Genomic DNA, 22,361 nt, shown 5'->3' on the forward strand with positions numbered 1-22,361 from the left:
TTCAATAATTACGCATGCGCATTTGCACATGTTCCAATACCTTGCTCCATGGCCAGTTCGAATGCGCACCATTCGGCTGCCTGTTGCCAGCTCTTAACAAGATTTTTGCATTGCGTGCGCATTCAAAAGTGAACAACAGCCTCCGTTTCTCCAAATGCCCTAACAACGGCTAACTTCCTTTTCCAATTGTATTTGACTGCCCCGTCGAAATCCATTCTATTAACATTCGATCGAGGGTGATCCCAAGGTTTTCAGACCAAGACTAGACGGTTTCAAGGAATATGGATTTAGCATGGTTGTTAACTCGTCCGCTAAGCAAATGCTTAGATTGTGAAATCCATATTATAAATATTCTTGTTTAGCTGTCGTCGCAGTCGACCTTAGAAACGAGGGTGATCCCAAGGTTTCCCGACCAAGACTAGACGGTTTCAAGGAATATGGATTTAGCAAGGTTGTTACCTCGTCCGCTTAGCCAATGCTTACTTTGCCTATGTCAGGCAATGCCACAATTTAGATATCATTATCGAACTTCCAAGAATAATATTACACTGGCTTTTGTTACGTTCGCCTAAAGTTGATATACTCGAGAGCAATGCCGAATTCCGACTGATTCCGTAAGGAATTCTCGATGATAACACTCGATTGACTATATTATTTCCAACACTTGCATGAAATCTTCCTCGATTCTTACAGATTTCCAATAAAATTTTTGATGTAGATATTCAAGAGTCACTTTTCAAAACTTCCTGAGAATCTTTTTAAAGCTTAAGACGACTTTCATAAGGATGGCAAGAGCTTAAAGTTAGCTTCTCAGTATCTACTGACGTCGAATAGAAGAAACCTTCGATTAAATTCAGGAAATTTATTCAATCGACTTTTAATAATTATATTAGGTAACATCTTTAAACATAATTCGTTCAAAGAGAGATTTCTGAAAGGATGCTAGAGCAGAACTAAGTCACGAATAATTTTTAAGTGCTTCTGCAAACCGCAGATTTTCGAGAACACGATTTCTATAAACATTATCTAAACAGGAATTCCAAGGGAATTGATGAGCAACTGTTATTCCATTGGGGATATTAAAAAATTTCTAGGCATATTTCCATAGTTCATGTCATCCGCAGAGCATATAGAGTTCGTTGCTGTCAATTGCATATGGACTTCTCCTGTTTTTGGGTGGAAATTTATGCAGCAGACGCCGCTTATTAAGCAGCCCATGTCCCGGCTCCATCAACTGTCCACATGTCCATGTCGCATGTCCGTTCCGTCCGTCCGTCCGTCCGTCCGTCCGTCCGTCCGCCCGTCCGTGCAGTTGGCCCGTTGTCCGCTGAGGTGGCAGCGGCACTTAATTATTGATAGCATTACAAACGCAGGTTCACTGGGTCACAGCTTGTTGCACGTCCACGTCGAGCCAACCCATGTCCCTTTTGTGTTTTTTTTTTCACCCGGTTGAGATCTCCATTTGGCGCACTGTAAAGAATTTTACTTTATTCGGGCAGCAAATCAACAGGAATTTGGTACACAACCACAAAAGAAAAGACACAAACACACAAAATATAGTAGGGATACGGTTGAGAGAGAGGTGAGGTGAGCTGTATGGTGGGGGGGGGGGGGGGAGTGTTAGGGGACATTCTATAACTGACTGCTGTCGATATCCTGCACAGTGACATCCTCCATGCCGGGTATGCTCTGGACCGCCTGGTTCATCTCCTCGGCCTTACTCATGCCGCCCATGCCCATTCCTCCCATGCCCATTCCGCCCATTCCGCCCATGCCCATGTCGCCCATTCCGCCCATGCCGCCCATGCCGCCCAGCGCAGACAGAGCCTCCATGCCGCCCATGCCGCCTAGATCCAAGTTGCCCAGCGCTTCCTCCAGCGCACCACCGCCGCCATCTGCCAGAGCACCCAAAGCATCATGATTGCGCACCTCTGTGATCACGACCTCGGTGGTGCTCAACAGGGATGCGACGCCCGCGGCATCCTGTATGGCGGTGCGCACCACCTTGGTGGGATCAATGATTCCCTTGTCGAAGAGCCTGCCATATTCGCCCTTCATGGCATCATAGCCAAAGTCGCCCTCGCCGTTGAGCACCCGGGCCACCACGGTGGCCGCATCGACGCCAGCATTTCGGGCAATGGTCATGCAGGGCATGCGCATGGCCGAGCAGACAATGTTGATGCCATGCTTCAAATCCTCGTTGTCCGGCTCCAGGAGCTGCAGGCCGGCTATGCAGCGCAGCAGGGCGGTGCCGCCGCCGGGCACAATGCCCTCCTCGATGGCGGCCCGTGTGGCGTTGAGGGCATCATTGACACGATCCCGCTTCTCGCCGACCTCCACCTCACTTGTGCCGCCGATGTGGATGACAGCGACGCCGTTGGTGAGCACCGAGATGCGCGCCCGAAGGCGTTCCTTCTGCTCGGGCTTGGTGGCCGGATCGCGCAGTTCATCCTCGAGCTCCTGGATGCGACGCTTCAGCAGCTCCGGCTTGCCCTGACTCTGCAGCAGCATGGTCGAGTCCTTGGTGACCACGACCTCGCCCACCTGGCCAAAGTCCTCGATCTTGGCCTCCTCAATCTTGGCATAGTTGATGTCATCCCCAAACACCGTTGCGCCCGTCGCGGCGGCAATGTCGCCCAGCATCGCCTTGCGGTACTCGCCATAGGCGGGCGCCTTGACGGCGCACACCTGCAGACCCACCTTGAGGCGATTGAGCACCAGAGCGTTCAAGGCCTCGCCATCAATGTCCTCGGCAATGATGAGCAGCGGGCGACGTTGGCGCAGCGACTGCTCCAAGCCGCGCACAATTTGCTTGAGGGATTTAATCTTCTTGAGCGTGATCAGCACGTACGCATTGGCATACTCTACCTTGGCTCCTTTGGGCGTGTTCACAAAGAACGGCGAGATGTAGCCCTTGTCGAACTGCAGGCCTTGGAGCACCTCCAGCTCGTCCTTGAGCCGCTTGCCGTCCTTGACGGTAATGGTGCCCGTCCGGCCCACCCGATCCGTTGCGTCCGCAATCAGGCGTCCGATCTCGGCATCGCCATTCGCCGATATTGTGGCCACCTGTTCGATCTCCGCGCGCGTCTTCACCGGACGCGACATTGCCTTCAGCTGCCGTTTGACATGGTCGACGGCCAGCATGACGCCGCGCCGAATCTCGATGGGATTGGCGCCCCGCGTTATATGCTGGAAGCCCTCCTTGGCAATGCAGCGGGCCAGCACCGTGGCCGTTGTGGTGCCATCTCCGGCCGCCTGATTTGTATTATCCGCCACATCCTGGACCAGGCGTGCGCCCAGCTGCATGTGCTGATCCTTTAGCGAAATGGCGCGCGCCACCGAGACGCCATCCTTGGTGATCTTGGGCGATGTCCAGGGTCGCTCCAATATAACGCTGCGTCCCTTGGGCCCCATCGTCACGGCCACCGCATCCGTCAGCATATCGACGCCGCGCAACATTCTCGCCCGAGCCTCGGCACCGAACGCCACATCCTTGGAATAGGCACGGGCAAATGCCCGGCTGGAGCGAAACGCCTCACGTACGTACGAACGGAACATATTTGAATTGGTTTTTTTTATGTGTTTTTGTTTTTTGTTTTTGTTTTTGTGAATCGTTCCAATACTTTTGTGAACGAGCAAAATATATATATATATATATATATGTGTGTATATATATTTATTTTTGAACTTATGCTAGCACCGACTCTCTCTCCTTGAACACGATAACTGAGAATGCGTGCGGGCCCATCTCCACATGGAACATCGGGGACATCCCAGGCTTAGCCTACTTGCAGCAGCTGCTGAAAACTTGGAAAACTTAGGAATACTTGGAAAATGAGAATAGAAACTTACGCACTTTTCCAATTAATTTCATTTCCGTTTCGTAGCTGGTGCCCAGGAACACATGTTCCAATCTTCAAAAGGTAGCGAAAACATAGAATCAATAATTAAGAAATGTCAAACATAAAACGAGAGGCCCGCTCCATACGATAAGGCCGAGCAGCTGTGGCCTGGGCGGGGGGGGGGCGGGCGGGCCAAGGTTGTGCGGGTGTTGTGTTATTTCGTATCGCTAACCTTTTTCTAGTTTTTGTGGAGCTCGCGTGACAAATCATAATTGATTGTTCGCTTAATTGAATTGGAGGCTGATAAGTGCCCGCCCCCCCTTCCCCCTGAAGAGAGAGGGAGAGAGAGAGCCGCATGCCACCCAAATGGAGGCAGACATGACTCACGTGATCCCGTAACTAACTACAAATGGCTGACACAAGTTCGAACACGCTAATAAATTGTTAATGGTTTTATCACAGCTTTGGAGTTTACGATATCACCTAATTCCTACAGTCAACAACAGCAACAACGATCGTCATAAATCGACCAAAAGAACCGAAAAGAACCACACACTCACAAAAACAAACACAAACCTATAATATCTACCGAAACATATGCTGGGGACTAATAGATAAGCGGCGTTTGCCCCCGGCAGGCGCTCTGCGCATTAGTCACACATTAAAGTGCTGACTGGGGAATGGGGCTGGCACTGGCTTTTTCAGCGGTTAGCCAAAAACAGCTGCAAGTACAGTGCTTGCTAGAAAATTAATGCCAGTATAATGTTGACAATAATTCAAATTGTTGTGGGGTTTATTTTCCTAGAAAATTATTGAATAGAAAAGTGTGTGATATTTGCTTAATATTTTTAGGCTCGCAGAGGTTATCATCTTAGAAATAACTCAATTTTCAACCGATTGCGCCTCTGTTCGAGGCTTAAGAGGTTTAAGTCATTTGTTGGCTCGTAATTCTTGAGTCTAAATACGTTATCTTGAATAGAATATAAAGCTTTACCTTTAAGAACTATATTTTTCCCGAATGTTCTCAGGGATGTTAAATGACATTGTTGCTTATAAGATGTTTGATTATAATTTAATACCAAATCTGAGGTATAGTGTTGTAAAACGAAGGATATCAACTAATAATTCAACTATCAATAGTATATATTGCGCTCTATACTCTATGCAAATTCCAAGATAAATATTAGATCATAATCTAATAGAAAATCAAGGGAATAGTGTTGTAAGACTCACAAATTTACAAGAAATCTTATTATTGTTTTCGAAGAACACTCAGGATTAAAAAAATAGAAAAAATAATATTTCACAAAAAAATATCTAAAATGTTTTCAAAGAACACCAAAGATTTTAGTTGAATATTTTTATGCTATCTACATTATATTGTATTGCGATTCTGATTCTGTTCTGATTTAAGTCGTGGTATTTATTGCAGTTAAATAAAGCATGTGTACTAATTTTCAAGAAGAAAGCTTCATTGGGAGCTTAGTTTGCATAGGTAAAAAAAGATATAGCCAAGTATATGGACGCGACTCGTCGTACTACCCAAGAGTATATCGACTTTATCGTATTAATAATTGGTCTATCTGTCGCAATTCGAGAAAAACTGAAAGATTACAAAAATTAAAGAACACCTTTAAGTTTATTGTAGATAGACTTTTATATAACTTTTTTAAATATTTAATCATTCAACTTATTATAATAATTTTTTCAAAAATTATAGAAAAATCCAAATATTCATTGGTTACACTTTGCGAGCGAGCACTGTAGCTGGTTGGGCTCCTGCATAAGGATCGCCTGTCAGCGACAGAATCAACTCATCAACGTTGACAGCGGCAGCGGCAGCGGCCTTAATGGGGACTTGTGGCTGTGGCTACCTAAATAGTTAGTTAGCTGGCGAATGGTCAGCAGTGCAATTGACGCGTGATTGGCATGCAGGCCTGTCATCCATCCGTCGAACCGTTTCCACATGCAGCATCCGAACCAAAAATAGGCACGAAACGAGTTGCCAGCGCGCGTTTCTGTCGAAGAAGAGTTCTCGGTTTTATTAAGGTGTCAGCTACTTGGTATGGATCGTATGCCATGGCAGGGTATATTGTATGCCACGGCATGGCTGGGCATAGCATGGCATGGCATGATATGGTCCGGCAACGTACGGCACTCAATTTAGCGAATGCATATTTTAAATTAATATTATTAACAGTTTGACCAAAACTGAACGCCAAGACTTGCCAACTGTAATTCCTAATTGGCTGCCAGTTGATTTAGTTGATTGCATTGGTTTTCCATTTCGCGCCGTCGGCTTTACCTGGTCGCATCTCTCTCTCAGAGTCGGAGCCCAATCGTATCTAATATCGAATTTCGTATTTGTTTAGTAGCAAATTGCAGTGGCAACACCTGCCGCAATTGCCGCTCTCTTACCTGCAGCCCTATCAAGTTGCGCTCGCTTCCACTCTCTCTCTCTCTCTCTCGCTCGCTCGCTCTGAAGCGCCGCCCACTTTGCGCTGCGCTGTTGGCCAATCAGCGCAACGCTTGCTCAGCGCAGCGAAGAGAGTCGCTTTAAGTGTGTGTGTGTGTGTCTGTGAGTGTGTGTGAGTGTGAGTGTGTGTGTTTGAGCTGTGGTGTTGGTTTGGTGTTGTGTCGTCGACAGGCAATTTACATGAAATCAAAATGAAACGTAATTTTAATGAAGGCAGAAGGTTTAGGGCATATGCGACCTACAAATGCACTGCATGAAAAAAAGTCAGAAAGCGAGAGAGATAGAGAGAGAGAGAGAGAGTAGGAGAGCGAGAGCAAGAGTGCTATTATAGTATTACGAGTACCTTGGTTTATCCGAACATTTCCAATTCAAAAGAAACAATTTATATTTTTATATTTAAAAATATTTATTTATATAAATACAAAAAATACTAAAAAGGGTTTTAGAAACAAAATAATTTTGCGATTCCGCTTTGATTATAATTATATTAATTAGAATTTTCCAGAGATTTGCATCACTTTTGTATAAAATATGAAAACAAATTTGGTTTTCGAATCCCATTTCCGTTAACTATTCATTGTTAGTATAGATATATTCGTTTTACAACACAGGTAGCTAAATTGTTAGTAATATCTTTCGTTTTACAACACTGTACTCGTCATTTCTTATTAGATTATATTCAAAGAATAACTTCAATTTATCTTAGAATTCGCATAGCGTATATAGCGCAAAATTTACTCGATGCGTAAAATTTATTAGATCATAATCAACAATAATATTTATCTTATATTTTTAATTTACTACATATAGTCAAACGGTTAGTTAACTCTTTCGTTTTGCAACACTATATTATATTTCTTATTAGCATCTTATTGAACAACTTTAACTTACAGCTAACTTATAATTCGAATATCCCATCTTTTCCCAGCTGCTTTCTGTTTTCATGAACTCTAGACAAACTCAAGCTGCAGCCAAATATGCTCAGTTTCTGGTTAGTGTAGGTTAGGGCATGGTTGGATAGTGTTGTGCAGTGCCTGGCAGGGCAGGCGCGGACTACACCTTCGAGCGCGCCACTCAAGTTTTGTTTACTTAAACTTTTACCATTTGGGGCTAGTGTAAAGTGGCCAAAAGCGTTCTGTGTGTGTGTGTGGGTGTGCGTGTGAGTGGGTGTGTGTGTGCAGACCAACTGAAACGTAACTGCAAATGCACAGAAGTGCGGAGCTGTCTCTCTGGTAGAGGTCTCGGTCTCTGGTATTTTATGTTGCCATTGATGGTCGGGCGAAAGATTTTTGTTGTTTTTGTTTTTTTTTTGATTGTTTTTTAAATTGTTTTTGCACGCGATTCGTGTTTGGCGGCTTTATTGCTGTAATTGCCATTACCAATTGTTGTTGTTGTTGTTGTTGTTGTTGTTGCAGCTACATAATTTAATTTGAATGCATATGCAAGCCAAAGTGGGTAATTGAATAAGTTTCCTTTTTCTCCAGTTTGCATTTTAGTTCTTCTTCTTGTCACAGTTTTGTATTTTATTTTGTTTGCATTATTTTCTATAAATTTGATTAGTGAGCGCGCGAAATATTTTGCCACGTTGCATTGCATGCTGAAGCGTGGGCGTTTCAGTGGGCGTGGCCCAAGGCAACACCTTCGGCTGCCGCGTGGCAAGTTTTGGGTAATTTATTTGCCAGCTACTACAGTTTTTGTTGTTGTTTGTTTTGTTGTTGTTGTTGTTGGCTTGCACTTTTAATATATGTGCCAACAGGCGAACTATTATTTCTGCTGTTTGTCTAAGACTTTTGAGAAAACGTGAGTGAAGACAGTTCCAGTTCGCAGAGCTTTACCCGGTTTTGTGAGTTAAACATATTCATAGTTCTCACTTATGCTACTCTCTATATTGATTTGGGATTTTTGGATTCGAGCTTTGAAGCATTTAATGAAATCTAATTTATTTACTCTATTTTTTGAGGAAACAGAATATGTATACCCCTCCCTTCTTGCACATTAAAACAAATCTTGTTTATACCCTGAACACATTAAAAATGGGTAAAATGGGCTTATTGTTTTTTTGCAAATGTATGTAACAGGCAGAAGGTAGCATCTCCGACACCATAAAGTGTATTCTAAGTAATCAATAGCCGAGTCTGTCTCTATGGTTTTAATGGCTAGAATTACCAAATTTGAAGCTTATAGAATAGTATATACATTTGGTGTTTGTATGAAAAGGTTCAGGCTATCCCCTAGTCGGGCACTCCCGACCAAATACCTCTCACTTGTTTCAACTTAGTCTCTGTGTAATTAAATAGAAGAATATTTGCAATTCGAAATATAAATGATTATTTCCACATTATATGAATAATATTTATTTAATTGAGCATAAGAAAATAAATATATACAATTTCTTAAATTAATACATACAGTGTCATAAATTTCGTAAAAGTCAAACAATTTTCATGTGAAAAGACTTTTTGCTGATGAGGTTTTACTTCCAAAGAGGTTTGTTCGTTTGTAAGGAAAGCGTTGCCTTTAACTCTTATATATATTTCTTAAACTGAACTGATGTCCATGAAAAATTATTTGCTGATTAGCATTTTGTTTCAGATTGATTTGGTCGAGCGAGCGCTGGCTATACTAATGGAAGGATAGTAGTTCGGGGCTAATCCTGGCGTTGGTTCGACAAATTGCCTTGCAGTTTTGCAAATTGATGCTTTAAATCAACGCCGGGCACGCCCTTGCGCCGCGCCGCGCCGCGCCGCTTAAGCAGCTTTTTCAGTTTTTGATTGTAATTTCTGCGGTTGTGCTGAAAATTCGTTTGTTCAATTTCGCGCAACGAAATGTCTCTCGACACAAATCGATCGAAAGCAATTTGCCTCGGATATCAGAACCGATCACGTATGCAGGCCCAGAAAATTGCGACTAATATGATTAAAAAATCATTCATTTTGCGCATTAACCAAAGTGGTTCGATTCGAATTTTTGAGGGTCAGACATTTGATTAGAGGTTTTTTTCTCTTTACTGTTTTTGGCGATTGTCGCTGTCATTGAACCGCGCGCGAAACGGAAATCAAATCGCAAATTTGTGTCTACAACAATTTTGTTGTACTTTCGAACGAGCTCGCGAGCCGTAATTAACCCATGACCTGTCAATTCGCAAACGAACGAACCTTCAGCCGGGCGTCTATTAATCATTTATCTGATCTGCGAGCTGCGGCTACTTATTAATTAATTTGATAAGCGTTCATTTTTAAATCTGGCGAATTATGAGTTAATTTATGGCTTGAATTCGTTTTTTTTTCCTCTGCTGTTTTTTGGCAATAAAGTTGTGCGTCAGGCAAGTTCGTTGCCTGAGTCTTTCGTTTTCGCTGCCTGCTTTTTGGCCATAATCATAAGCTATGAACATTAGATGTGATCCCCCAACCCCCCCCCCCCCCACACACACACACACACACATATTTAGCTAATCTGCATAATTTTAATTTGTGCCACGCCCACTCTAAGCAGCAGCCCCTGACTTGCTCATTATGTTGCCTCCATCGATGCCTCGATTCGCCGCGTTTAACTGCCGGCTGTGTGGGCCGCCGTTTGTCTAGTTGGAACCCATTCAATAGCAAACATCAAGAAGGTATCATGAATATGCATTTTTGATATATATTAATTGGCTGTTCGGCAGATCGTTAGCTTCTAAAAATATGGCATCATCTGGCGCTGGAGATGCGCGTGTCTTGTTGTTGCCATAAAATTTCATTAATATCATAACACTGTGCAACACATTTCAATTACCATTTAGACTGCTCTTTAAATGGATATTCATTAGCTCTTGTCTTTTATAGAATCTATTTATAATATGCACATAGGTTAGGTGAGGAGGGCGAGAGATGAAGGAGGGGGAGTTACTACTACAAACATCTCACAAACTTGAAGCAGATTTAACAAGTCACTTAACTGAGAAACTAAGGCACATATTATATACCTTTATTTTAATATGTGCATAATAATTTAAAAATAAATAATATATAATAATAATAATAATAATAAGCAATTTCATTTTACATTTTTCGCAGTGGAAGAGTTCTATGAAGTAAATGAGCACAATTCCACCAAGAAGGGTGGAAAATAGAAAATAGGTAGTCTATTTTATGATCTGCTCGACATTATATTCACTTTTAGAGAACTATGTATAAAATGCCCTTTCATTAGATCCATGCTTAATTAATAATAATAATGTAAATAAAGTCGTTTCCACCCCTTGACTGTATTATCGTTCACAATAGTTTTAAATACTCTTTACTGAATCCACTTCGTCGGATGAAAGTTGGGTGGAAAAACGTTCATAAGAATTTTAAGGGAATCTCTTGTTCTAATCTAGGCTGCATTTTATAATATAATAATTATAATACATTTAATACATTTGATAACAAGTAAAAATATAAATATAATAAGTAAACTTCCATCGGGGCTTAAATGGGGCTGTGATGAAAAAACAATATAATAATTATTTTATTGAATTAAATCAAATTCCTGGCAAGCGGCGAATGTGAGTCTAGTATCTAGTAAAACTTGGCCTGTGTAAAGCTGTGTAATAATGAATATAATTCAATTTTTATAAGAGTTAAGCTTAAATCTAAAAGTCTTTAGCTGGTTGGTTAGTGCCATTTGGAACGCTGTTGGATGCGTTGTAAATGCCGCAAAGTTTGTATTAATAACAATCTATAAACATGAAGCAGCTCCTCCACACACACACACACACACACACACACAGCATGTAGAGCGGGTATCCAGTGGGCAACCAGTGCTCCGTCATGCTGGCTCATTTATATGCATGTGCCATGCCGCTCTCACGGGCTGGCTGACGCACGGGTCGCGACTGTCGGAGTCAAACAAATGTTTGCACAACACACAATAATGATGACAGCGCAAATTAGCTACTAATTTTCACATAACAAAGTCTAAGCTATTGTATATATATAGTATCGAAAACACGATGAGAATGAGGGTCAGCGGAGCCGAGCCAGGACCTCACACAGCTGGCGCTGCTGCTGCTGCGCCGGAAGTGAAGTGCCACGTCTCGAGTCGACTGCAAATTGCCATAAATCAGCATTTGATTATCCTGGCTCGCTCTCTGTCCCTCTCTTTCTTACTCCTTCTCTGTGTGTGTGCGGCTAATTTGCTGGGCTCAGGCTCGACTCATGTGCGTGTTACTTTGTTTTTTAATTTATTAATTATTAGGCGGTGTCCGCCGTGCCCCGCAACGCTTCCGCTATTAGCGAAAACTGGCATCCCCGACCGGAGCTCATCTCTTGAGTTATTTTCTTTAGTTTCTCGTTTTTTTTTTTTTTTTTGGTGACTGGCATTTGGCTTCCTCGCAAATGCCAAGCGGCTCGGGTGGCCGCCGAACGTCACTCAAATTGAAGTCTCGCAAATGAGAATTGCTGAGCCACTGGCTCCACTCAGCTCCAGGCGCGCTTAGTTGTTGGATTTTTAATTAAGCCTGGCCTGGCCGGGCTGGGCCTCAGCTGGTACTGGGGCTGGTTGCAGTTGGTAACTGGTCTTGTTAGTAATTTTTAATTTGAGCTCTTCTGACAGCTTGCTGTCATATAAATTTAATTGAATTTACATTTTTATTAATTGCCCAGCGACTCCAGAACTGAAAGAGTCGCTCGGCCTCTCGGCCTCTCGTCGGGCTACCAAGTGCTACCCGCTTCGCACGGAGCGCATGAATGAAGCCGAGCCGAGGCAAAACCTGGCCCAGCACTCGTCGAGCTGTGAGCTCTCTTCAATGAATTTAATTTGAGATGATTTGTTGATGGTTTCGTTGCGCTGATTTCTTGCTGACTAATTTAATGTGATTTTTAAATTGCCACAGTGCGCTGTTTGTGTGGCCAACACAGGCGAGGGGCGGCGGCGGGGCGAGGGGGCGACGGGGCGGGGCAGCGCTGAGTGGAAGATGCTGGGCGAGGAGATTCATCTGTAGATTGATTTGGGGCCGCATTAGTCGAAGATGAACAACATGTATACAAGGTTCATTTAATACCCTACGTATGCAATGAAAAAGTGCTGCAAGCAAATGGGGTATACTAGATTTATGATAAGGTATGTAACAAACTGCGTCTGAACATCGGACTAACAAGCGAAAGGTTGCCGGTTCAAATTCAGGAGCAATGTAAAGCTCTTGGCTAAGTTGCCAGGAGGATAAAATTTGCCATGAGCTTTAGTTTCGTCTTTAGACCGAGTTTAAATATTTTTTAAAAGAATAACTGCTGATTACAGGATATCATGCAGTCGAGCAAGCTGCAACTTATGTAAATCTCAGTTGTCTTCGGTGTTCTGTGCTTGTCGGAATTGTCGAGCGACACGCCCACTTTTGCTTGTGACGCGAACGTGTATGATTTTCGCCCTAACCAAATATATTACCCACCCGCCCGCCCCCCATCGGATGGGCACTGTGTCTGTGCCTCATTATAAACTAATCTAATTTGTGCAGTGATTTAGTCTATTTGACAATTGAGAGCTGCGCCTGAGTCGAAGAGCCACAGCAGCCTGCAGCTTGCAGCATGCCACATCCTCAGCGCGGCCCGTCTTGCTAACGAGCCGCATTTTGCTGGCTTTTATTTTTTTTTTCTGCATTTTTTTGTTGCACGCTGTTTAATTCGCAAATCAAACAACCGGAGGGCAGCCGCGCAAATTCGCGCATACATAAGTAAATTAAAAATAAATTTATGTTTCAGGCCAGAGGCGTACGATGGCCAACCAAAGGGCTGAGAGGGCCAAGAGCTGTGTGTGTGTGTGTGTGTGTGTGGAAACGGGTATCGAGCAGCGAACTGCGAATGCAAATCCAATTAAAATTGCCTAACTCTGGACGGATGCGTCGAGTGAGAGGCAAGAGACAGAGAGAGAGGGAGAGAGAGAGAGAGAGGGAGGGAGAGAGATGCGGATGCTGGCGCTAAGCCGTAAAGCGGCACTGCGCGCTGATTTAAAACACGGCGGGGCGTGCTTATTGATTAAATACAAATTGCATTCATTCATCATCGCGGGGCAACGTTGTGGCTGCTGCTGCTGCTGCTTTTGTTGCTTTTGGCAATTAAATTACACTTTGTTGTTGAGCCCTCGCTCAATTTTGATGCCATAAACTGCAATTAGGCGCAGCATGCACAGCAGCTGTGCACAACAAAACTTCATTTAAACTGCGCGCCAACTTTTTCGAAACAAGCTGGTAGTTCCACTTAAGGTGATTCAGAAAGTGTGGCAGCTCTGTTTCCCTTTCATTAAATGGCAACGCTGTGGCAACAAAAAACCAGCTTGTATTTACAAAAATTTGCTTTTTTAATTCAAATATTATATTAAAATATCCCAAAATGCAATTATGAGCTCTCCTCAGTGTCCTTGTCCAGTGTGACAAATACCAAAAATACCTAAAAAAATACCAAGGCCCAAGTATATTTATTATTGCTAAAGACAATTATCTTTATTAAGACAATGTCTCAAGCATTCATAACTAATATTATTATATTATATTAAATATTTTAATATTAGATTTAAATCTTAAAAACAATCTGTTGTTTATAGAAAAGCTCATATTTAAAACTCGCGGCAAACGCAACAGCGAAAAGCTCACAGTTAAAGCGGCAGGCGTGCGAGTGGGACAGCTAGAGTGACATAGAGCGAGACGCGCATGAACTGAACTTCCAACGGCAACAAAAAAACTGTACCTACGGAACGCTTGCAAAGCGACGCTGCGCGCCTGTTACTATTCCGGTCTAAATCTAAATGATGCTGCTCATTGCTCTAGTTTATTTACTGTTTTCTTTTTTTTCTTCTCTTGGAAGCGCAAGCAAATTGCGCGCAAATTGAATTGACGGGAACGTAGAGGCGACCCATAGCCATCCATGCCCAAGCCCAGCTCCAGCTCCAGAGCCAGTCGGCGGCGCACTCAACTCTGAGTCGCACATGGATTTCAAGCGCCATTAGCGGCTGCACACACACACACACACACACGCAAGTAATTGAACTCTTGAACCGCCGCACCACCCAAATACATAACAATCGCCCATTCCCAAGCCTCCATATTTTTTGTTTTTTTTATTTTCGACATGCGACCGCCGTCATCGTTGCACACAATTTCAATTCATGGACTCTAATGAACAGGCGTTCAGAGTGCGTAGCAGGCAGCTTTGAGAGATTTCTCGCCGTGACATTCACTCGGCGGCCCGTTCGCCGTTTCATTTCGTTGCGTTTAAATGAGTGTGAATTGCCCATGTGTGTGTGCGTGCGTGTGTGTGAGTGTGTGTGTGTGATTGTATAGCGTGTGTGCGCCTGTGTTGGCAGGCAAAAAGTTTGTTTACCAAAAGCTTCGCCGTTGGGAAATGGCGCCAAACGGTGGAGAGTGGCGGTTACACTCGCTAGCAATTTGAGTAGTCAAAGCCACTAAGCTTAAAAATGAGCTTTTCAATATACTCTAACAGAGAGTATTACAATTTTGTAACGAAGTCTATACGAAGTCTATAGACGACTCGGATCAGAACAGTATATTGCTTATGTAGCTGTGATAGGAACGATTGATTTGAAATTATGTTCTTGTATAAAAGCACTCTTATGACACATGCATTAAGTAATAAATATTATCTAATTATTACTCAATGAGACACATGCCATTAGAGGGTATTTAGCATTCGGCATACCGAAAAAGCTGTGTCTTTCGCTGAGTGATATGAAATTTGAGCTTTAGTTTGAGCAAGCTATAAATGGCTTTGACTTTTTTGATTTGAACGTTGCTTGAAATTGAGCTTTGTTTCCGAGCTAAATAAATCACAAGTGCTGTGTGTGTGTGTGTGTATTTAGCTATGTATGTATGTATGTATGCGTGTGCATGTTACTCGTTAAGCGCATTTTTTGTTACTCCTGCCGAGTTAGGGCCACAGGATAGCAGCAAATGTAGCGCACATGCCCGAAATTTCCAAAAATAAAAGATTCCCAACTCATATAACACCCGCCCCAACCCCAGAACCGAGAGGCACTCAAACACGCATGTGCTCGTTCCGCTCATGACTCTTCAAGTCAGCTGCCAAACTGAAGCCATCGACTCATGCACACAAACACACACACACACACGCACACACAGATACGGAGACAGTGAGTGGCATTGGCATGCCTGGAAGCAGGAAAAAATCCTTGAACATATTGATGAACCAGGAGTGCAGTAGCCGGAGCTGGCGTTGCAGTCAATGCCTTCTAAATAACTGGAATGACTGCTATGCTATATAACCAAGGCGACATGAATCCGCTCTGCCTCTGCCCTTATAACATTACCCCTGCCCCTGCCCCTGCCCCATGCCCGCCCTTACCTTTTGAGCAATACATTTGATCTGTTCAGTGTTGAGCAGCGCGCAGGTTCACGGGCCATTAGAAGTGCACTCAAGGCCATGCTTGCATAACCTCAAAGTTGACTGACACTTTCAGCGCCCAAGTGAATACACAGTGGGCCGATAAATATTTGAATTACTTTTATGAATGCACAAATGTAAAAATGTGAAAACAAGTGTTACGAATCATATATTTAAATTAATTTTAAGTGTGTTTAAGGTTTAATTTAGTTACTTTTTTGAAACGTCTCAGACCACTGTGCTTGAAAGTTGCAACAAGAGGTCATTCCCTCAGAAAGTATGAAATTTGAGATTTCAAAAGCAACAAAAACAAGTTGAAGAATGAAGGGCATGGAGGATTTCAACTGGTGGATTTTCAACATGATAGGTTGATTTTTAGAACTTAACAAATATGTAGATGTTATATTCGGTAGTTCGGCTTATGACTCGAACCCATAGAGTAATAAATATACATACATATGTATCTGTTTATTACTCTATGGCCTCTCCTTAAAGTTCGGTTTCATATGTATGTATCTATTAATCCAGTTTTGGATTTGAACCTTGATCGGTTACGTATTTGTCTAGTTTTAAATGCTGCAATAATAATTTATATTTTTCTTAATAAATATTTTTTTAAATTAGCTTAAACTAAATAATAGTTAAAATTTGTTTTCATCAAATCCGTTTTTAAAGAAAGACGCTTCGTTTGATGTTCATTTATGTAGATTCGTTTAAGGGTAATTGAAAAAATAGGGATTCCGGATTGGAACCAGTTTAGTTCCAAATCAGTTCACAGCCTTGTTGGAAACATTATATTTGTTCATCCAATTAGAATATGACAAGTGCATTAAATGTAAATGTAAATGTGGAATTAAAAAAATAATTTATGTACATATGTATGTATTTGAAATTTAAATTTACCTACATACATAGAGATATCTGCGCTTGCCTCCCTGATGAAACAAAAAGGCGGCTCAAAGAAAAAAAATGTCAAAACGAAATAACGAAACAATATACGCGCGTGTGTGTGTGTGTGCCTGTGTGTGTGTTTGTGTGTGAAGAAGGAGACGAGCCGATTAGCGACCAGCGACCCTGGGACCACATTGAATGCAATAAAAAAAAAAGTGCTGTCTGTGTTATGTTCATGTGTATGTGTGTGTGTGTGTGTGTGTGCTGCTGCTCTTGTCTGTCCCAATCGCCCGTATGTCGCTTTGTTGTTGAATTTCGCTTCCTCTTCTTCGCTTTGTGTGGGAAAATTCAGGCCGTGGGAATTACATGTGAAATTTCGATGGTGCGCTCGAACAGGCGACCAGCAACAACAGCAACAGCACAAATCACAAACAGAACCAGCAACAGAAAAGAACAGAACAGAATACGAATACACGTACGTATGTATGTGAGGGACAGCAACATAGCCAGCCGCAGCATTAACATATAAACAAACATACGCTTGCATGTGTGCGTCTGTGTGTGTGTGTGTGTGTATGTCCCTCGCCCTAGCAGCTGGCAGCTGGCATAGCAAAGTGTCGGTTTATGTTGAGCGTCGGACAAGGGACGAGGGACGGGGGGTAGTGCATGTTGGCCTGCAGCAGGCAGAGTTTGTCTTTCGATGCTCGCTGGCAAAGGGCTCGCGTGCGAGCGAGATAGCCATATGCACACATACACAATGGTGCTTGATGCTGCTGCTGCTGTTGCCGCTGCTGCTGTGCAACATTTTGCGGCACTGTCAAAGCAGCGCACAGATTTTAACAGAACAAATTCGAACGGGCGAACAGCATTGATAGGTGGCAATGAATAAGCATGTTGCAGGTTGTGTGTTGCATGTGGCACGCTCACACACACACACACACACCACACAAATAATCATAATTGCGAGCCCTGCACACACATACATATATGGATCACGATACTTTTTTAGCTAACAAAGGGCGTCCCCAACTTAGCGGCCGTAGGCAACATTTGGGTAAAAGGTTTCGATTCGATTAGAAACTGCAACAGGCGAGCAGCAAAGTGCAGCAGGCAACCAGCGCCAGACACTGCCAGGCTGGCAGCCCAGCCCAGGCCCAGGCCCAGGCCCGGGCCCGGGGCCCGACCCCCCAACCCCGCACAATCAAGCGAAAACCGGGTCGCCAGCCCTTTGCTCTCTCTCTTTGTTGCTGCTGCGGCGAGGGACTTTTATTTATAGCCCTGGCATTGGGGCAACATGAGCGCTGGGCAGATGTTCTTTTCACCGGAAGTGAGCACCAATTTTTTCTTTTGTACAAAAACTATTCTTGGATTGTACGAAAATTGAACATGGAATGAATCAAATGGCAGCAAGAAGTTTTGAAGTCTTGTGGCTCAATTTCTAGCAGCGTTGCCAGACTGTTTACGTTTTGTTATTGGTTCAAGAATCAGGACAGTTCCCAATTCTAGCTCAGTTTATAGTTTTCGAACTGGTCGTTTTTCAAATGTTAAACATTTACCATAGTTTTATACTATTACAAATTCAATTTAATGCAATGGGTTTTATTTTTGTTCTTGATCATTTTTCAATAGCTTATTATATTGGTTGCTTATTGGTTTCGATACAAGTTGAAATATAGGAACAAACCCGATTCGTTCGTAATCCGGAAGTGCAAAGTAAGCAAGTAAGAGGTTTTAGTCGGGAGCTCCCGACTAGGTGATACCCTAAACCTTCCAACAGGCGATAGGTATAAAATGAAAGATAATTGATATATGTATATACATATAATATTCTAGAAGCTACATGTCAAGTTTGGTGAGTCTAGCTCATATTATTTAGCGAAATTGCCCAAAAAACAGGATTTCGATATAGTTTTTATCGATAGCTTGGAAACGGGGCAAGTTAACGAATATCGGAAACAAACTCGATCTGCGCGGGGACTAGGAGGACCTACAACCTACAGGGTTGTCGATTTGATTAGGAAAATTCGATGCTTTATTTCGATTTCCCACTGATATATGTATATTTGGATTTCCATACCTCAGCAATCTATTTAGCTTTAAGTCTAACATCAGATCAGACTTTATTTCAGCTCAGAGAGTAGTTTCTTAAACAGAAAATTCAGTAATTTTAAAACAAATTAACACAAACACTGAAAACTCGTATATTCAGATAAACAAAATGGCATTAGATAATTTAAGCAGTGAATCGGATGAGGAATCCATTATAAATCTTGCCGATCATCCAATACCGTTTCCCTTACCAGCGCATGAAGATTCGGCCATCTGTCGCGATCAATTTCTTAACAAGCTACTGAAACCCTATGAACATATTGAAGAATGGGAACAACAGTTTGTAAGAAAGTCATCGGTTCGATATCAGTCTACAACGGCCGAGGGAATGGCTATAATAAAGATGCTGCAAACACGCAAAACGATTAAGATTGAGGACATAATCGAATTCCGACCATTGATTACATGGGAAGAGTTACAGGTGCTATACAAGATCTTCCTCTATCAGTTTCAAAAGGCAGCCATCGAATTCCTCTCGGTTCGGCTGAGAAAGCAAATCGAGACGATCCTTCACATATGGCCAGGTGAAGTCGACAAAATACCGAACAAGCTCTTCCACTGGACGTGCGAGGATTTCGTACAGCGCATCAAAATCAATCAACTGTATCTGGATGTGCTGGTCATGGAGAGGACGCAGCATGATTTGGATTGTACCAAATTTTGTATTGATATTAAGGAAATTATACGACTGCTCGAAGCCATCAAGTTGGACTTCTGTACGGATCAAGATATTTGCAAAAGCTCTATAGAGCTATTGAAGTAAGTACCTTGGCTTGATGGCTGCAAATTCATCAAGAGTGTTCCATATAGATCTATATATGCCGTTTAGATCTAGAAATGTCAGAGATCACATAGACTACAATTTTGTACGTAGGTCAACCTATTCGCCGCCGATTAGGTTTATTCCAAGCTCCGTTTCTGAGAAATCGATATCGATCGATATCGAAATCCTCTTTTTGGGCAAAGCATCAATCTTATTAGAGGTAGAAGCTTGAATTATATTATATGCATATATATTTCACTTTTAAGATAACTCTCCATTTTCCACAAAACTGTGTTGAATCGCATTTTTTTAAGTACGGTCTTGGGCTTTGATAGTTGCATACATTTTAATGCTATATGTACGCCCTGAAAATTGTTTGAAGATCGGACAACAAGTACCGAACTTAATCTCGAACATATTTTCCATTAAATTGTGCTATAGGAAGAGGAAGCACAGGGGCTGCACAAAATGTGTGTATACATAGAAGGAAGTTATAAGATTATAACGGCAACTCAGCACTGGGCTTAGGGTATCCTCTAGTCGGGCAATAATGATTAAATTACTCCTTGTGAGTATTCCGTCTAAAGGTTCTGTTCGAGAAAAAAACTTGCTATGCCGACTTCAAATCGGGTGCGCTTCTTATTGTTACATATATATCATTTCAATTCCATACGAATTTAGAGAATCGAACTATGAGGTGAACTCAATCTGGGTAAAGGAACTCGGAGAGCTGCGCGCTGCCCACAAGGATTTGGTCGTCATTTCTCATGGAAGTGCATGTCGTTTGGATTCGCAGTTCGGTCCCCGAATGGTGGCCGAAAATGACAAGGCTGACGGCAAGTTATGGACGACCATGTTGTAATGGATGAATTGAAAATGACGGAAAATGATATTTGATTATTCTTGCAGCTTTGATGCTGATAGAGATGCGCTATCGCGTCAATTGGCTGCGCAGCTGTGGGGACCAGCATAAGATGTGGCTGCAAAGCAAGGAGAACGTCTATCTGAATGAGATAAGAGAGCTGCTGTATAACATGAAACAGAATAGAGAGACATTTGGGTACGAAGACTTCGTATGCCAATATCAGATAGACAGCTATAGGGCGGCAATTATCGCCTGGCAGGAGCAGCTCGATACGGATATCGAGGCGGCCGAACTGGAGTGCAATATAACGCGTAATCTGTGGGTTAAGGCCAAGGATGATCTCAAATTCTATAATGATCAAGTGGAAATGTTTAAAGTCCGAGTCATGGAGGTACTTGCGCTGGGTAGCGAAGAGGAAGGATCGCGTACTCGTAGATCGCGACGCTCCACAAAATCGGCAAGTCTATGCAACTTTTCATTTAGCATATTATTTCATATTATAATATCTTTTCTATTTCTACCATTAATTAGCTGGGCTCGCGAAAGAGTAAATCACCCAGAACTAGTTCGCCCGGCAAGAACAAGAACAAGAACAAGAAAAAGAAGAAGTAATATTTATTCAAATTTCAAGTCTCTTAGCAATGCCAAGAACAAAAAGCTACCACAAAAAAAAAACCTGTGTTGGCAACCAAAACAAACCCATAACAGGAATAAACTTCAAATTCTCGGGCCGCGGTACCCCCAAAAATAGAATTTCAACACAAATTGCCCGAAAAGGGATGTCGTCGTCGTCGTCGACTCCCCACATCAAAATCAAAGTCAAGCCAAACAACTTTGTGCAAACATTTACCAAATGCATTTGTCAAAACAGCGAAATTGTTGTGCGTGCTGATACCCTGTACTCATTCGATTTGCAGAGGCAGGGTTGTGTAAAATAAAAGCAACTATCGTTATAAAATATTACAAGCAATCGTTAAAATGCGAAATCAGGTTTGCGAAACGTGGAACTACATAATACCCCGTTTTCAGGTAATCGATAATTATCGATTTGCAGCTTAATTTTTCTAAGCATGTTACGGAGAACTAGAGAGAGAGAGAGAGATAGAATTTAGTATGTGGGTAAAGTATACTAAGAACACATATTTCTCACTTATTGAATGTCTCTTCTATTTCCCCACAAATCGAAGAAAACCCTATTTTTTAAGGTAGAACCTTTTGCTTTTGTCTGCCATATTTGAGTTCGAAAAATTTTATACAAATCGGACTTTAATATTGAAGTTATTCAAGTCGGTTGGTATACGCCCGAAAGTTGAAAGATTTTGCAGAATGGAGTTCAAAGTTTTTAGAGGGTATCTGCCAGGCGGGCACTCTTTGTCTACAGCACACCCGCTGTATTAGCTGGAGTGCGCTTAGAAGCGCATAGACTCCACTTGATTCGGGCTGTGCATTGCCCTAGTAACGCCCACGTGTTTAGGGACCCCGCCCATTTTGGGGTCTTATGTATCGTTATTTGTGCGCCTGGCAACTGGTCTTTCGACGATTAGACTGTTGCCAGGCTGTTAGCATTTTTACTGTTTGCAAATAGAGAGAATAGTAGAAATTCTACACGGTCGAAAAGCAGCTAGAAACTCGGGAGTTATTTCGAGCATAGAATATATCTTTAGCTATTATTGTGGTCGTAATGCCGGCAAATCTGCGGCCCGACACGGATGGCAATACGAAAGAGGATTGGCATGTCTTTGAGCTTCTGTGTGAAAAGTCATCGTCTGCGTCCGCCTCATTGCCAATGTCGCCACCAGCTCCAGCTCCAGCTCTAACTTCAACTCCGCTGACAATATTTGCAAGCTCCTGCGCTCTGGTAAGTTCTGGCGATATCCTTGCCTGACTTGGCCATGTTGATTGCCGAAAATCATGTGACAAATTGCCATAATTCCACGAATTTCATGTTCCATAACTGAGTAATAAAACCATCAGATATATAGATGCATATGCATATGCGTTTAATGTAATTTCCTTGTTCGCAGTGCTGCCTTATCAACGAGCAAAA

At 42.5% G+C, this 22,361-nt stretch overlaps 3 protein-coding genes across 3 annotated transcripts in view; 2 read left to right on the plus strand and 1 right to left on the minus strand.

Moving 5' to 3' along the window:
• The window catches only part of LOC135429287 (coiled-coil domain-containing protein 170), a 41,104-nt gene that overhangs the window by 13,376 nt on the left and 5,367 nt on the right, over window positions 1-22,361 (plus strand).
• On the minus strand, window positions 1,629-3,722 carry Hsp60B (Heat shock protein 60B). Its single transcript, XM_064683510.1, has one exon. The coding sequence runs from the start codon at window positions 3,556-3,558 to the stop codon at window positions 1,633-1,635; it is 1,926 nt and encodes a 641-aa protein (XP_064539580.1). The 5' UTR covers window positions 3,559-3,722; the 3' UTR covers window positions 1,629-1,632.
• LOC135429206 (uncharacterized) lies at window positions 18,685-21,272 on the plus strand. Its single transcript, XM_064683464.1, has 4 exons — window positions 18,685-19,445; window positions 20,131-20,285; window positions 20,359-20,771; window positions 20,846-21,272. The coding sequence occupies exons 1-4, from the start codon at window positions 18,796-18,798 to the stop codon at window positions 20,924-20,926; spliced, it is 1,299 nt and encodes a 432-aa protein (XP_064539534.1). The 5' UTR covers window positions 18,685-18,795; the 3' UTR covers window positions 20,927-21,272.

This window comes from Drosophila montana, unplaced genomic scaffold, assembly GCF_035044405.1.
Source record: "Drosophila montana isolate Dmon_TW-CO22-7 unplaced genomic scaffold, ASM3504440v1 contig_2626_1, whole genome shotgun sequence".
NCBI lineage: Eukaryota > Metazoa > Arthropoda > Insecta > Diptera > Drosophilidae > Drosophila > Drosophila montana.

What these genes read in the sequence shown, in the direction of transcription:
- LOC135429206 (XM_064683464.1), top strand. Translation starts at nt 18,796, where the DNA reads ATGGCATTAGATAATTTAAGCAGTGAATCGGATGAGGAATCCATTATA. An exon ending in CGAAAATGACAAGGCTGACG is followed by an intron (nt 20,286 to 20,358) that starts GCAAGTTATGGA and finishes TTATTCTTGCAG; the next exon opens with CTTTGATGCTGATAGAGATG. An exon ending in CGCGACGCTCCACAAAATCG is followed by an intron (nt 20,772 to 20,845) that starts GCAAGTCTATGC and finishes ACCATTAATTAG; the next exon opens with CTGGGCTCGCGAAAGAGTAA.
- Hsp60B (XM_064683510.1), bottom strand. Translation starts at nt 3,558, where the DNA reads ATGTTCCGTTCGTACGTACGTGAGGCGTTTCGCTCCAGCCGGGCATTT.